General features: G+C 35.8%; 1 protein-coding gene across 6 annotated transcripts in view; it reads left to right on the top strand.

Moving 5' to 3' along the window:
* Positions 1 to 17,524, top strand: part of Stxbp5 (syntaxin binding protein 5) — a 143,618-nt gene that overhangs the window by 109,135 nt on the left and 16,959 nt on the right. For 2 of the 6 annotated variants that reach the window (XM_060373213.1, XM_021658046.2), the window contains 2 exons: positions 1,840 to 1,905; positions 14,607 to 14,657. In XM_060373213.1, coding sequence (XP_060229196.1) covers positions 1,840 to 1,905; positions 14,607 to 14,657 — 117 coding nt within the window. Of the gene's footprint in view, positions 1 to 1,839; positions 1,906 to 6,483; positions 6,544 to 6,645; positions 6,694 to 14,606; positions 14,658 to 17,524 lie in introns of all 6 variants that reach the window. The other 4 variants (XM_021658044.2, XM_021658045.2, XM_060373214.1 and 1 more) reach the window with 4 other exon arrangements.

Here is a 17,524-nt window from a genome sequence, read left to right as displayed (position 1 = left end):
CTGTTCCCTAAGCCTGGGAAGAGTTGGTACAGCCCTGTCTGGGGCTGAGCACTCAAAGCAAATTATTTTAAACAGTTTGACCAATTTTGAGTCAACCACCGCAAAAAAGAAGGTTCTCTAAAAAGGCAGAGAGTGTTGATCTGTGAGTATAAACCTAACGGTCTAGAAGGCAGCTTGACACTGGACCAGCAAAACAACAGGAATGGGTTACACACACACACACACATGCACACACACACACACACACACACACATATACACATAGATATACAGAGACATAGATATGCACAGAGACACAGATACGCACACATACACACGTACACAGAGACACAGATATGCATGCAGACACACATATACACAGAGACACAGATACGCATGCAGACACACATATACACAGAGACACAGATATGCACACATACACACATATACACAGAGACACAGATATGCACACAGACACACATATACACAGAGACACAGATATGCACACAGACACGCAGATACGCACACATACACACATGTACACAGAGACACAGATACGCACGCAGACACCCGTGCACACACAGACACACATGCACACAGACAAAAACACACACACACATACTCATTACAGAATTTTGAGCTCTTTTACAGTTGTAAGCATGAATTTCATTCTGTGGAACAGGCCCCAAATCCAATCAGAAGGTGGTTGGTATGGGTAACCCTATAAGTCTAGCCAGTGTTTCCCGTCATGCCTAGCAGGTCAGCACTGTAGCTCCTAGAATTCGCTGCTGTGTAAGATTCTTAGCGACTTCTCCTGGAAGCCCACAGAGCACTTTCCAGCACTACCGGTGCTGGCTGGTAGGGAGGAAGCTTGGGTCCAGCTTGGTTTCTGTGCAGCCAAAGTGTGTGGTGCTCAGCAGAGGTCTCACCCTGTGGTTCCGGCAGGAATCGCAGAGTAGCAGTGTTAACCTGAACTGTTTGGGGGCCTCGGCACCTCCAAGCAGCTCATAGGGAGGCATCTCACACGTGATGTTGGCAATGCTGTGTAGTAGTCTGCCTTCTGGAACAGTGTTGTCCACCTCTGCAGGGTATCTCCCTTTATATTCTTTATTGTTATATTCTTTATTGGTGTTATATTACTGTTATTACTATTACGATAGGTTTCCATGTGGCTTTTTCATACATCTTACATTTTAGTTAATCCTTTCTGTTCATGTTTTCATAAAGTACTTTGCAGTGCTTTTTATAATAATTTAGGCCAATTTGTAGTAAAGATCATATATAATTTATGTAATTCATATCTGCCTTGAGAAAAGTCTTTGTTTGTTAAGAGATTTTAAAATGTGATATTATAATTTTTAGAGGGATACTGTATAGGATAGATAATGTGCAGTATTTAAAATACTAAAGAATTAAGAGACACAAAATATTTCCATAATTATTTTAAAATATTTAAGATTTTACTTGAGGAAAACCATTTAGAAATTAAAGCTGAGGGCTCGAACTCTTGTGATAAAAAAACAATTTCCAGCCTTCAGTGTTTCTCCTCACTTGGGAAAGTCAGAAGAGCGTAGGGTGCACTCCACATCGCTGGTGTTTTATGGACCTTGCATCATGCCTGACACCTGCCAAGAACAACAAATGACCTCATTTAAAAATTGTGATTCTAAACTTTGTTGCTTAGTGGGCTCCATCAGGACCAGCTGGAGATACTTTATTACCAGAACTTTCCCATCTCAAGCCCCATCATTGCCCAGTCTGTTAATCTGCCTTCATGTGCTCAGTAGTGAAATGGACCCTGAACTAGGAGGCAAGCTTGATAAACTGGTGTGACCTCATTCACTCTTACTTGCCTTGCAGCAGGCCTGTGTGACATCACTGAAGGGACTGTCATCCCCGAGGATCGCTGCAAGTCTCCGACATCCGGTAATCTGATTTGATCGCACTATTAATTGTGAACTTTAAAAAAATAAGATGGCATATTGGTATGTCTTCTTTTCAACACTTAAAACTGTATATGAGAAACATACCACCTGTCTTTCTTAAAGTTTTAACTGTTGTAATAAATAAAAAGAAACAGCACATGCCGGTTCAAACCCTATAGCTTCTGTTTGTCCAGGCTTGTAGGATTGCTCAGTTAGCTTTCTTCTAGTTGCAGTATTGTATTCCAGTTACCACTGAATCAACACTAGGTATGCTTCTGCATACATCTAGATCTTTGCTTCTAGATAAGACACCGTGGCAATGTTTAGTAAAATGGTGAATCAGTGAAAAGTTGATTTTTTTTTTAAACTTGAAAATTCAGCTTCTTGGTAGTTATTAAATCATGTCCATTCCAATCCTGTGACTTTTTTTCCTTTTCACACAATGATGGGGATCAAACCTGGACCTTGTACATACGAGGCAATCCCACCCTTTGCCAGTAAGTGACATCTCTAGCCCCAAATGTTATTAAATTTTGTGATACCTGTGGTTTGAAAAAGTAGACTCTTAGGAAAATTAAAGCCTGTTTAGACTTGTTTTCATTTTGATTGAGGTTGTTTCCCATATGTTTATGGGCTTATTTAAGCAACTTTCTTTTATTTGCAGATGGGACTTTATATGGCCCTTGTGTACATTAATAGTTCACAGCAACATTATTTTAATAAATTTGAGAATCCTTAGGAAATAAAGTCTTAAGCTTATTATTGTAAGAAATTGAAGCTTTGCTAATCTTTAGTAAATTTAACTTCATTATTTTAATTAAATATATTAATTTTTCTACATTGGAATCTTTATTAGCTTTCTCCTAGAAAGATTTTTTTTTCTTGGCGTAAGTAACACCATGTTTAGGTTTTTGTCTTTCACTAGCTGCTCTACTATATTGGAAAGAATTGTACAATGCTGTACTGTAAGGAGTATTTGATATTAATCTCGTTTCAGTTTGCATTTATTAGCCCTAAGTTGATCAAAGCTTCCATGGCTTCTTTTTACAATTGTTTATTCTAATGTTTCAAATTGATCATTTGATTTTTGTAAACTAAAGAGTATACTAGGGAGAGGATCCATTGGCAAGTGCTTGCCTTTAAGGAGATGTGAGCTTGTTCCCCTGTGCCCACACAGAGAAGCCAAGCATAATGATGCATTTCTATAATCTCAGCACCAGGGAAGTTGAAGACAAAAGGATTCTTGGTGGTTACTGGCCAGATAACCTCGCCTGTGTGGCAAGTACCAGGACAGGAGCCTCTGCCTCAAAACAAGGTGGAGAGCACCTGAGGACTGACACCTTGGGCTGCTCTTTGACCTCCCCATGTATACATGCAGTATGCACACACACACAGAGACACATACCAGCACACACATGCACGTGCAGTCTGTCCACACAGGTGTTTTGTTTTTCTTAAACCTCCTATTTAAGTTTCCTCATTAAACTCCTAAAACAGAGCCACAGAAGCCCCACTGCCTCCCACATATCGGTCAAGTTGTGCACAACAGAAAGTAATTACTGTCCCTCCTGCTGGACTGATCTGTTTCTAAGTGTAGAGTTAGAACTGTAGTGTATCTTCCTTGTGCCTTCCAAGTACGTTCAGTTTATTTCTGCTCCTCCAGTCAGTACAGTTGCCAGTATGCTAAGAAACTTGAGCACAGTGTGTAATTGGAACATGGGACAGAGCACACTTAAACTGATAATTTATTTAGTTACTCAGCTCAAATGAATTAATATAGCTTCTCTTCCTAAGCCAAACTTGAGAATGGTAGATATGAAGCATTTAATAGTATACATAATTTTAGTTAAATACAAAGGGATAGCTAAATATAAGTATATAAATATAGAAAGTACATGAATTTTTACTCTGAATCCTACCCTAGAAACCCTCAAAGTAGAGAAAACTTAAACATGGCTCAACATTTTAAACTATATTTTTCTTAGTGGTTCATATGAAAATGGTATAATTTTTAGCATTGCTATGACACTACCTATTTTCATTTTTTTCTAATGCTTCTGTCAGTTTGGAATGCAGAGCTTAAGTTGTAATCTCAAGAAAATTAGTGAAAAGACATGAATTCCTATTCTTCAGTATACACCTGCACTGCATTTTTGGACTAACGTCTCCTTCTGCTCAGATGGTAGGCGTCTCCGAGGAGTCAGTCTGTTCTCACACATCCAGAAAACGCAATCCAAATTTCACATGCAGTAACAGCTGTCTTTCAACACGCTGTGGGCCACTGCAGGCTGAGCACACTGAAGGAGGCAGAAATGCCCCTGTCAGGCTGCCTCTGCTCACGGTATTCTGGAAGCTTGAATATGTTTTTCTGTTGTCATAGTTAGTCTTTTTTGCTGTGGCCTGATCATCATACTCTTAACATTTATAACTGCTTTGCCCCCATCCAGTTTTACTTCCTAGCTAACGAATAAGCAGGAGTTTATTATACTTAAGTTCTCTCACTAACAATTTTAAATTTAATGATAAAAATGGATTAAATTAACTTAAAGAAGCCATGGTTTAGTTTTCTTGTTTCTTTTTGCTAATTTTAGACAGGGTTGGCTAACCTGGAGCTCATTATGCAGACCACGTTGTGCTCTGCTTCCTATGTATGGAGATTAAAGGTGACCACACCTAGTTTTGTGTTGTTTTCTTTTTAATTTCCTTGTTTTTATAGCATGAATAACAAAAATACTTGTCTGAAATACTTAAATGAGCTAGGATATAAATATATAAAATTGCCAAATGGCACACTAAAAATTATTAAAAACAGTAGTTAATATTTTAAAAGCTAGTATTTGTCTGAAAGGAAAATATGTATAAAACTGAATTGGAACTTAAAATAAGTTCCTTATAAGTACTAAGAACAGATCGATATTTAAAAGTAAGTATGCACATGCCTTCTCTCAAAACCAACGCATTGGCCAAAAAAAAATAAGCTACAAATGGAGAAAACTTAGGATCTTCTAAATTTTATAATCAGCATAGTCAGCTGTTTAGCTAATTATTATAAAAGCTGTCTTCAGAAAACACATTGCAAAATATGATAGAGAGCTTCCCTTTGCATTTATTTTAAAATAAACCATTGGTCACATCAGTGCAGAAGTGGTGCCTGCAGATACTCAGATTGCTTCACCTAGCATGTTGGGAGGGATGGGCTTTCCTTTGACTCACCTGCTTATGTCTATATAGACACAGAAAGTAGGAATCTGTTTTAACTGAAAAGTCACATATAACATATATATGTATGTATACATATATATCTATATATGTGCCTTTTGGTGTTTATATGTGGACTGGGGAAAATAGGTGTTTGTCTAATTACAGTAATCTGGTAGATTTATTCAAATAAACTTTGAAACTTGTCATGTGTTGTCATCAAAATTACAACAACCAATAGAAAGCATTTTCAACTATATGCCTGTGTAGAAACCACCAAACATTTCTCTAATATTAATATATGGAGATTATGATCTGATATTAGTCTAATATGAACTACATAAAATAAAGCTATTTTTAATATCCATTTTACCATAAATTTATACAGCCATTTGGCAGCAGAAATAACAGTATTTTAAAATTTGTAAGTTTCTATGGCCATTATACTCTTTTAAAGGTGTTATATTTGTATGAAAAATAGCTATACTTGCTTCTGTTCTCCAGCTATTACTAAGGTTGGTGTTGGTTTTGTGCTAGTCCTATATGAGATTTGGGAGAATCTATTGATATTATTGACAAAAACAACATGAATTATTCAGAAAACTATTTGCAAACCTCTGTAGGTGTGATTGCATCTTGCTGACAGAGTCTCCCTGGCCACAGTAAAGAAAGCTGACTTTGAGAGAAGTCAAGTTCAAGATTTTATGTTTCTGCCTAGTTTATTAAGGTTAATTACTTTTAATGGAATTCTTTCAGGCATAAAAAGGAAATCTTTTTATTTCCTTCTCATTTTTTTTTTGTAATATTTGCTTCAAGCAGAAAATCAGAAAATCTCCCTTTATTTAGCTAATATGAACTAGTGACAGCTACATGAAATACACACCATTGATCAAAAGTAGGTTGTAAAATAGATTGGAATTTTGTTGCAGTGAGGAAGGTTGGCTGTGTAAAAATTTTAAAATGCTACATAACTAAATGGTGAACATTGTATCAGAAGTTTATAAAGTATCATGAAGACTTCAAGGGGGAAGTAATCTCTATTTCAAAAGATGGGGAATAATTTAATCTGTAAAATATGTAAGATGTACTTTATAGGTGTCTAAATGTTATATTTCCTATTTGTGCCCTCCAACTTATAAAATGCATTAAGATTCTGCACAATTATTATGCATTAAAGAAAAATTATCAGAAATAAATTTATATATATTAGGGTGTGCTATAAAAGATTGTATACTACTGATTGCAGTACTGCAGTATTCTCAGATTGTGTTCATCAAAGCTTGGTGATCACTAGACTCTTAATTTGTGATTGTTTGCTGTGCCATCTCTGTGTTTGACTGACAGTGTGCCCCTGTTCCTCCTGTTGTCTTCATTTGTGTAGGTACTTCATCACCACACAATTCAGATGATGAACAAAAAGTGAATAATTTTATAGAAAAGGGTATAGTATCTTTATTTTAAAGTATCTTGTTTTATTTATACTTAATTTATTTAGTTTACTCTGAATAGATTTTGACATTTTATATTAAAATATTATTTTCAGTGAAGACCAAAAGCAGAAAGTTTTCCAAGATGGTAGCCAGTGATCTAGGTAGGAAATAGAAGCTTTTATTTTGTTTCTAATTGTTGCTCCATGTAATGCTAACCCAACACCAGGAAATGATCCAGGGCATTGTATCTCCTATGTGTTAATCTGTTATTCCTTTGCTAACCAATAATCTTTGGGCTTTGTCTATTCTAAATGCATTTGGGAAATAATTCTTAAAATTGGTTAAATTGAGGTGTGGCTCTTTCATAATTACCATATGAATTATTCTGTTTACTTTTAGTTTTGTTTTGTTTTAAAATAAAACAGGGTTCAATTTATGCTCTAAATACCAAACTTGCACCCACTTGTTAAACTATGCCTTTACTTCCATATCTCTCATATTTTTAAGGTCTCATGTTAAGGAAATGTTCTTCTAAAAGATGCCACTTTTATTCTGTAAACAATACCAGTATCAGGGAATCAGGGTAATTGACAGTTTCTTACCAAGACCATCCCCAAGCACAAATAAAAATATTTGTACTACTTTTAATTGTTTTATGCGTATTTTGTAATGAATGATCAGTCTTGACCAAATACAGACTTGTAAAAAAAGGACAACCTTGTGTGTCATTCCTTCGGTGCCATCTGCTTTTTGTTGTGCCTTTTGTTTTGCTTTGCCTTGTTTGAGACAGGGTCTTTCGCTGGCCTGGAGCTCACCACATAGTCAATTAGACTGGTGGGCTAGGCAATCCCAGGATCTGTCCTGCTGAGCCTCTCAGCTCAGGGATTGTGTGTGCACACCACAGTGCCCAGCCTTCTGTTTATGTAGGTTCTGGGACTCAAATTCAGGTCCTCAGACTTTTGAGGCAAGCATTTCTACCACATACTCCTTTAGCTGAGGTACATGACTCTCTCTGCAGTTGGAAGACTTGCACTTTTCCTCACTTCATAACCTTTAATATATGGTAGAGTTTTCAAAACTTACTACAAGAAAACCCTTGTTTTCTGAGCATGGTAAATTGAACCCTGTTTAGTTATATTAATGTTGGATGACCTTGTTTTCTGAGCATGGTAAATTGAACCCTGTTTAGTTATATTAATGTTGGATGACTATTCTCCCTCTGGTCGTTCTTAAATAAGGTGGATTACTCTTAGACAAAGGGCTTTTCATCAATTACTTATTCTTTATTGAGGTTTCATAGTGAATCTGTTGTTAATAATAATTAACCACTTTAATTATGTACTAACTCTTTGCAACTAATTTCTTTTATAGCACATTGTATCCTGTTACATTCCGGTTTTGTCGCCACTGTAGATAGTTCTTTTCTACAGCAGTTTTACTAAGTAACTTTTACCTGATCTGGAAAAAAAAAGTGCAGATAGTTAAATTTGTTAACATAGTTTCAGTTTGACTTCTATTCCTTCAGCAATATATGCCTTATTAATGTGTACCTTCCCATTTTTTTTCTGTTTCAGGTAAATATGTAACTTAAAATATTTGTATTCACTTACTTAAAAGACTATGAACACACTTGTTAGGCTAGAGAACATGTCTGGAAGGCTATGGCTTCGATAGTGTTCATTTCTTTTATATCTTCATGTCTCTCTTTTTGTCATGCCAACATTTGTAGCATGACAATGCTTCTTAGGAAATATGTGACTTCATTCATTTTTCCAAAGTTATGGTAGTGTATGATTATTTTAAACCAGGAACATTTTCCTCACCTGCAGTATCTTTATTGTATGTTACAAGATTTTTGTCTGATCCCTCTTTGTTGATACAAGAATTTTGTTATACAGAAATAAATCTAATGTCTCAAGGTTTTCCTTTTATCAAATGGAGTCTGCCCCATATTCCATGGGGGAGGTTTTATTGTTGAAATGTTCCACATGAGGTATGGAATCTCTATATGCATCTCTCTATATTATAGTATCTATTTTATAATAATTAGCATAAACTGTTGAGAAACATAAAATGTCAATGGGCTGTCTACCAAGATTAGTGTTTGCTATGGGACACTCTATAAAATATTAGGACTAGGGTCTGGAGAGATGGCTCAGCAGCAGTTTATTGCTCTTGTAGAGGCCCAAGTTCAGTTCCCAACACCTACATCCAACACCGTCTCTCATTTCCAAAGCCACTATGTATGCATATATGTACATCCAAGCAAAGCACTCGAATACATAGATGTTAAAATGTTTTTAAATCTTAAATATAGAAACCACCAGGACTTCTATAGCATTGCTAGCACATTGCATTCTTCATCATCTAGTCTGTAGCACTCAAGGCCATCTCTCTAGGTGATTATGAAGTAAATGAGATACAAAGCTTAATGCTAACAAAAACTGGCCTGGGTTGCTACTGCATGGCTTTGTTCTTAATTTTCACTTGTTGTAGCCTAATTGTTGCTGGTGACAGGGATAGGGTGTGGGTTGCTAGAGTAGAGGTAGTACAGGGTGCAACTTATACTTCAGCATTATTTTTTTAATTTATTTATTTGAAATCAGTTTTTTTTTCATACAGTATGTTTTTTCCTTCCCCTAGTCATGGGAAATGAAGTTTTTTTTTTTTTAACTTGTCATTGCTCTGACAATACAGCAGAGGTAGATGACACTAGAACAACTAATGTAATTATTTATTATATTTTTCCAGCACTACAATTTTTTTATTTAATCAACTTAGTAATCCCATGAACTGTTATTTCTCTATTTCACAAATGAGGAAACAGTGTATCTGCTGACTCCACAGCAAAATGTGAGATGCAGTGGTCCGAGTCACTACATGCACTATCTTATTTCTCAGTACAATTTTGTGAAAGCTATAATGGTTTTATATACATATATGTGCATACAGAATGTATATTATGAACATACTGTACAGTTCATAGATAATCTGCCTATGGCCCTATTCTGCTGCACAGTAACATGGAAGAAATTGCCTCATCAAATTTTGTGCTTAATTTTCTTTATTTACAAGTTTTTTATAACAACATTTTAAAAAATTAAAATAGACTTATTGAAGGAAAAAAAAAGCAAATTTTGTTTGGATACAAAAGAGCAAATTCTTCTCCAGCACTTTAGTACTCATTGCCTGTGCCTAACAGCTAGTTCCCGGAAGTCTGTCTCAAAGATCAGACTCAAGAGAGAGAACAGCAGCAAACTGGAGTACACTGGCTGCTGAACCCCAAGCCTGGCTTCCTCTCTTGCCTCATTATTAGCAGTTAATCCAGAAAAATGACTCTGACAGTGACCTCCTTGCTCTTGTGCAAAAAGAGCAACCTGTAAAGAAATTGCAGCAGAATATGATTCAGTGATGTCACATGCAGAGAACCTTACATGCACATAATACACGGGTAGTGTGCTTCCCTGATTGTGCTGTAGCATTAAATTCATTATTAAAATCTTAAAGCCCAATATTTTTCAAATCAGTAACTTTTCTTTGACTGTCATAGATTCCATAAGTCACTACTTTTATGTACTCTTCATTTATATTTATGAGGATTTAGAAGTGAGATTCTACAAAGAAAAAAATCATTAGTTTGGTTTGTGTATAAATGGTTACATACAACTATATAAAATACTTCTAAGATAACCTTATAAATAAAATAAACCACATGCTAGTGCTATTCGATAAGAAAATCAAAACTAACTTTGCTGAACTTTCCTATTTGATGATTATTATTTCTCATGTCATGCTGAAAGTAGATTTCAAGTTAGATACCATGCTTCTACCTCCATGCATCAGGAAGGCTTACCAAATTGCCTAAGTATATGAAGCCAGGAAGGGAAAATGATGTTAGAGATTAAAAAAATAAAGATTCAAAATTACAGCAACCAAAGTACTGTGCCAAAACAAGTGTAAAGACAACTCTATTTTCAATGGACTATACAGTAGTTTTCCTATGACATCTGTTAAGATGGGAGTCAGGGACTGGTTATCTCCTCAATCCTAAGATCAGTTGATAACTCATTTCTCAGTAAAACCAGAAATAATTCTGAAGTCAGTTTAAGTGGACGAGTGCTGTTGGTTGCTCTCCTGCTCTTTTCTCGCAAGTCCTGGCAGTTCTAACACAGCTTAAAATTTACTCCCCACACTTTGTTCTGTATTATTGACCTATCAACTCACACAGCTTCAGTATTCTCATTCTTTTATTTCTTTTATTTTAATTTTTGTTTTTTATATTAATTATAGTTTATTCATTCTGTATCCCAGCTGTAGCCCCTTCCTTCATTCCCACCCTCCCTCTTCTCCTCCCATGCCCCTATCCTCTCCAAGTCCAGGGTTAGGGGAGGACCTCCTCCCCCTCCATCTGACCCTAGCCTATCAGATCTCATCAGGACTGGCTGCATTGTCTTCCTCTGTGGCCTAGCAAGGCTGCTCTCCCCTCAGGTGGAGGTGATCAAAGAGCCACTGAGTTCATGTCAGAGACAGTCTCTGTTCCCCTTCCTAGGAAAACCCACTTGTTTTATTTCTTTTTTTTTAAATTCTTTATTAATTGCACTTTATTCACTTTGTATCCCCCCCGTGGTGCCCTCCCTCCTCCCGTCCCAATCCCTCCCTTCCTCCACGCTCTGCATGCATGCCCCTCCCCAAGTCCACTGAGAGGGGAGGTCTTCTTTTCCTTCCTTCTGATCCTAGTCAATTAAGTCTCATCAGGAGTGGCTGCATTGTCTTCTTCTGTGGCCTGGTAATGCTGCTTCCCCCTCAGGGGGAGGTAATTAAAGAGCAGGCCAATCAGTTCATGTCAGAGGCAGTCCCTGTGACTATTACAATGGAACCCACTTGGATACTAAACTGCCATGGGCTACATCTGTGCAGGGGTCTTAGGTTATCTCCATACATAGTCCTTGGTTGGAGTATGAGTCTCAGGAAAGACCCTTTTCTTGGTTCTGTTGCTCTCCTTGTGGAGTTCCTGTCCTCTCCAGATCTTACTGTTTCCCACTTCTTTCCTAAGATTCCCTGCACTCTGCCCATAGGTTGCCCATAACTCTCAGCATCTGCATTGATAGTCTGCAGGGCAGAGCCTTTCAGAGGTCCTCTGTGTCAGGCTCCTGACTTGTTCCCTCTTTTCTCCTTCTTCTGATGTCCATCCTCTTTGCCTTTCTGGATAGGGATTGAGCATTGGAAATGCAAATCAAAACGACCCTAAGATTTTACCTTACATCCATCAGAATGGATAAGATCAAAAACTCAAGTGACAACACATGCTGGAGAGGTTGTAGAGAAAGGGGAACCCTCCTCCACTGCTGGTGGGAATGTAAACTTGTACAACCACTCTGGAAAGCAACCTGGCGCTTCCTCAGACAACTAGGAATAGCGCTTCCTCAAGATCCAGCTATACCACTCTTAGGCATATACCCAAAAGATGCTCAAGTACACAATAAGGACATTTGCTCAACCATGTTTGAAGCAGCCTTATTTGTAATAGCCAGAAGCTGGAAACAGCCCAGATGCCCCTCAGTGGAGAAATGGATACAGAAATTGTGGTACATCTACACAATGGAATATTACTCAGCAATAAAAAACAAGGAAATCATGAAATTTGCAGGTAAATGGTGGGATCTGGAAAAGGTCATCCTGAGTGAGCTATCCCAGAAGCAGAAAGACACACTCGGTATATACTCACTCATATAGACATATAATATAGGATAAACCTACTAAAATCTGTATACCTAAAGAAACTGATCAAGAGGGAGGACTCTTGCTTAAAGTGTTTTATTTCTTAAGAAAGAGAGATGCACAGTGAAGTTGAATGTTGTGTCCACAGTCTTGCTCCATGTTGCTGACCTCAGGACCAGCCAAATCTATGGCTGCTGGGATAGCAAGCTCTGCAGTGAAAGGGGGGTTAGGGACAAAACAACTAATAGGAGTACATAATTAAAATGTTTTGACAGTAATAACAAAACATTATATGTTTGCTCTCCACGGTATTAAGAAATTACTACAATTAGATCAGAATTGCTAGAGAAGTATTTAACTATACTCATGATTTTCATACAATAAAACAGTCATGTACTAGAAAGAAATTTTTATTTTTGGAGTAGGATTTGTTTAAATTTTCAAAGATACTCAAGATTATATAAATTTGTTTCTATTGGAAATTCTAAAGAAAATCAAAAGCATTTAATGAAATTCAGAATTTTGTTGTTAGCAAAACTTTTAGCAGAACCATAGTTCTGGTTACTGAATGAAAGTGTCAATAAAACATTTATAATTAATAAAATCCTCATTTCATATCATTTACTTCGAGAGGAATTAAACTTGTTATTTACAGATTATTTATGATATGATATTTCTAGATTTATATGTTGAATTTTGGTTTTAAAATAAATTTTAAAAGTAGAGTTTATAGTGAGGTTTGATGTTCTCTACATCTGTCTTAAAGACCCCGCCTCTTTTTCCAGGGCTAGTACCATAGAATTGGGGTAAAGAAGCTCTAGGCTCTCACTTGCAGTGACAAGTGATTGATGTCCACACCCATGTTTGAGAAGTAGGTGTTAGCGGTTCATAGTAACGTGACCAGGAAGAGTAGTGGGGTCTGGAGACATGACATCCATGACATGAGCTTCTTTTAGAAATTCTTTTTGAGCTATGAAAAACTGATTTTTAAAATTTTAAGCTTCACCTGTTACTTACCAGTCTATCTGTATTGGACCTGTGATATCTGCTGAAGACTTCTCTGGCTTCTTTGAAAGTCTTGATTTAATATTGCCTTTAGAAGGCAATAGTTGAGGGACACAGTATCTTCCAACTCTTCAGATATGTACATCAAATGTAGTAACACCCAGGTATGTGAGATGAACAGCTATGATTATATTCAGCTATTCTAATTTTGTATTGCTTTTTGTTTCTTGTCTCAGACTTAGTAAGCTGATGAAAATGAGACGACTGATGTATAAATAGGTCCAGTTGTTTGGTAGAGTATGCTACTCAGCTTTGTCAAGCTAAGCAGTAAAAAAGATGACTTCACCCCTCCCACAAAGCCCTTTCCAGTCTACAGAAGGCCTCTTCCTAACACTGGATTTGTCGTTTTTTTAGATGTGGAAGTTATATACTATGACTGGATTTCTTTGTTTACATGGCGCCCTTATGGACTAGCAGGGTCTGTGCTTTAAATATCTCCTAACCATCCAAATTTTAACCAAATATATGCATTCATATATTAACCTTTTTTTTTTCTAAATTTCACATAAGGAACACTATTCTATGATGCATGCACTACCACTAACGTAATAGATGTAGCAAACTGACCCCTAACTTCAAACCTCTTCCTAAACTAAGGCAATAACTGATTTTGAGGATGGAAAGTGAATTCCATGAAGTTTGTGGATGAACTTTTCAATTTTCTGTTACATAAAAATATCTATATTTATATTTTATATAAATGATTTTATGATTTTTAGATTAAGCATGACTTGTGTTATTTTTTCACTGAAATAGAAATGGAAGTATTAATTTATATCAAATAATGGTTCTGTCAGATATGTTTATTATATTACATAAATACCTTGATTTGTTTAGAGATATAGGTATGTCTTATATTCTAAACTTTAAAAAATGGCGAGTGCAATAACCACATAGTTGGGAGCCAGGAAGATGTTCTGTCACATAAGCCTAGCTTGTTCTCATGTCTGTTGCCTCATCCGCAACACATTCCATCTGAGGAGCAACTTTTCTCCTTGTAGAGAAGACAGACTTCCTCTAGCCCTAAGCATGAAATTATTTTTAAGTTCAGAGTTTAAAATGCTGCCTTGAAGTAAGAGCTTCAAGCACCCAAAGATTACATCAAGTAAGTACACATTCTCAAAAATTTGGAAGATTTGTTTTCCACTCCTGATATTATTAAAAATGTTTTAATTACCCCAGAATCTAGATTTAGAAATAAAACTATTCACTTCTATCTTGAAAATCAGTTGCTATGATAAATATCAGTCAAATATTTCTCAGAATTTTAAAAATGTATTTTATTTTTCAGCAAAGATGTCAAGGAAATTAAGCTTGCCAACTGACCTAAAGCCTGATTTAGGTAAGTAGAATACCCAAAGTAATTGAACCTTTAGGAGGAACTCTGAGAGCTTCAGAAGGTTCTGCCCCTGGGTCAGTAAAAGATCTTATGGTCTATCAACGTAGTGTCCTAAGAAATGGAGATCAGAATATAGAAAATTATCATAAAATAGAACATACTGAAATCAGTGTTAAAATAACAAGATGCTTAATGATTTAATACCTTTTGAAACTGTATTTAGGATGCATACTCAGGCAAATCAAAATACATATTTCTATGTTTCTCTTGCTTTTTTCAAAATAAATTTTAGTAAAACTTTCTCAATTACAGATTAATTCTTACTGAAACTGTTTATATCCCATCTATTTTAAACTCTACACACTTAATTTTATACTAATTTAACCTTTTTAAAATATATAACAAGTTTTTCATATAGAACAAATCTCTTATTAAAGATTGTAATTGTTGACTTTGATAGTAAATTAGCAATACTCTTATAATACTTTTGTGTAGCTTATTCTTTATGAAAGCAATAGGAAGGTACCCAAACATCATGCTTTAAATCGTATCCTACCAACTCGGCATTTCATACTGACAAATGGCATTGCAATAAAGGTAACAAATCTATGTAATACAGCAGTGGATCTCAACTTTCTAATGCTACAACTCTTTAGAACAGTTCCTCATATTGTGGTGACCCAAGCCATAAAATTATTTAGTTGCTTCTTCATACCTGTAATTTTGATACACTATGAATTGTAATGTAAATATCTAGTAAACAGGATATCTGATGTGCCCCCAAAGAAGTCGTGACTCACAGGTTGAGAGCTGCTGTACTTACAGACAAAGCCGCCTTCTCTTTAGAACCCTCCTCCTTGAGATCTGTCTTAGTTAAACAAGTAGCACTGAAGGATGCTTTTGATGAGCACTCTCTTTGAGATGACTGGATTATTTTTCTTGAGATTACTCACTTATCCCACCTCTCACTGTTAGTAACTAGATTCCTTGTCAGACCTAGGTATTAGTCTAGCTCAACATACTGATTTTAGTATATCTCTCTGCCACTTCCCTTAGCTCTTATACTGAGTAGAAGCATGCAGTGATTAGTATAGGCCTACTGTGTATATGCCTGCCATCAGAGAGTTCTCATCAGAGGAAAGCCAACTTAGTAGAATGCTGCAGTGCCGTTCTTAAAGGGAAATGAAAATTAATCATAGGATACAAGCTAAAGGAAGACCAGAATCCTTTATTATAAAAATGAAACTCTGAGTGCCTTGTAGAAATAGGTGTGTGTGTGGGAGAGAGAGAGTGAATGTGTGAATTGCCAAAAAATTAGTTTAATTAAAAGCATTTATGTTAAATGGTAAAAGTATGACTTACAACTTAAAAAATGAAAGTCATAATTTAAGCCCAAGTATTTCTTAGGCTTACATTTGCATATGTTTGCTCTAGAAGAGGATCCAGGATTTTCATCACATTAAATATTGCCAGTTAAATTGACTGTGAGTCTTTCATATTCTCAAGTACCAATTTAGAAGTACTTTGGTGTGGTGGCTCGGGAAGCAGAGGCAGGTGGGTCTCTGTGAGTTCAAAGCCAGCATGGTCTACAGAGTGAGTTCCAGGACAGCTAGGGCTGTTACACAGAGAAACCCTATCTCAAAGAACAAACAAGCAAAATAAGTACTTTTAAAGCTAGTTTAAAAAAAAAGTATGCGTTGCAACTATTTTCCTAAAAACATATATGTCAAAATTATACGAGTAACTTAATCAATGTATGTCCACCCCCTTTTATAGGCCTCTTTAATTACCTGTTAAGTAATGATACTTTTCAAGGTGGTTATGTACATTCAGTAAAAATGATAGTATATAGTATTATGAGCATACCTGACATTTGGCCAGCCTTGCTTTATTCTAGCAATTTTCACTTCTTTTTTTTTCATACTAGAACTGTTAAGCATTGTTTAATAGTACACAACTGTTATCCCAGCTTTCACAAGTTGAGGCAAGAAAATCAAGAATTTAAGCCAGTCTGATCTACATACTGAAGCATTGTCTCAAACGAATGAACTGTTCTAATTTGTTTAGCCTGTTCACTTTCTTAAAATAAAAACCAAGCAACAGAGCTGCGTACTGTCTAACTTAAGAGGGATAAGTAGAGTTTTATTTCATGAAATACTGAAAATTCTGACTTAATTTTAAAATTTTAAATAGATGAAAAGATAGGCAACCTGTGTCCATCATATTGGAACTTAATTGTTTTTCAGTCCATTTTTGTATATTGCTGTAGCCTGAGGAGTTTCTTTGATGATATAATTCTTACAAGTAAATCACATAATAAATCTGCTATATAGTTTAATATCTTGATGTTAAATCTTAAATTATTACACTAGTGTAATAGTGGCTTTGAATTAACATTTTAAATATAGGTTATTGTTAATCACCTATGATTTTAACAAATATGACCTATCTTCCACATGTTCACTGAAATTTGTGTTGGCAACTTTTCTCATGCCATTACTTTCCATTGTTATCGCTAGGACACATCTAATATTGTTTGCCCTTTATATTGTTTAAGCAACAAATATGCTATCATTAGAAAATACATTAAAATTTTAATTTTAAAAAGTAGTTTGAAGATTTGCGAATGTTAATAAAATTTTATAGTCAGTATCATGTTATAAACTCATCCTGAAGTATGGTCTTTATTGATTATGAAAAGTTGTTTCATTTACGTTAAGGGTTTTAGTCATTTTCTGTTGCTGTAAGAAACTACCCAAGTCTTTAATAAAGAGTTGGTTTATTAATAATTCACATTTTAAAGCTTTGCTTTCACGGTTCCCTCATCTGTTTGTCTCTGGTCAGGAATTTCTCGCTCCATCACATCATGG

The sequence above is a fragment of the Meriones unguiculatus genome, chromosome 20 (assembly GCF_030254825.1).
Source record: "Meriones unguiculatus strain TT.TT164.6M chromosome 20, Bangor_MerUng_6.1, whole genome shotgun sequence".
Taxonomy (NCBI): domain Eukaryota; kingdom Metazoa; phylum Chordata; class Mammalia; order Rodentia; family Muridae; genus Meriones; species Meriones unguiculatus.
This window is presented reverse-complemented; position numbering and strand designations above follow the sequence as displayed.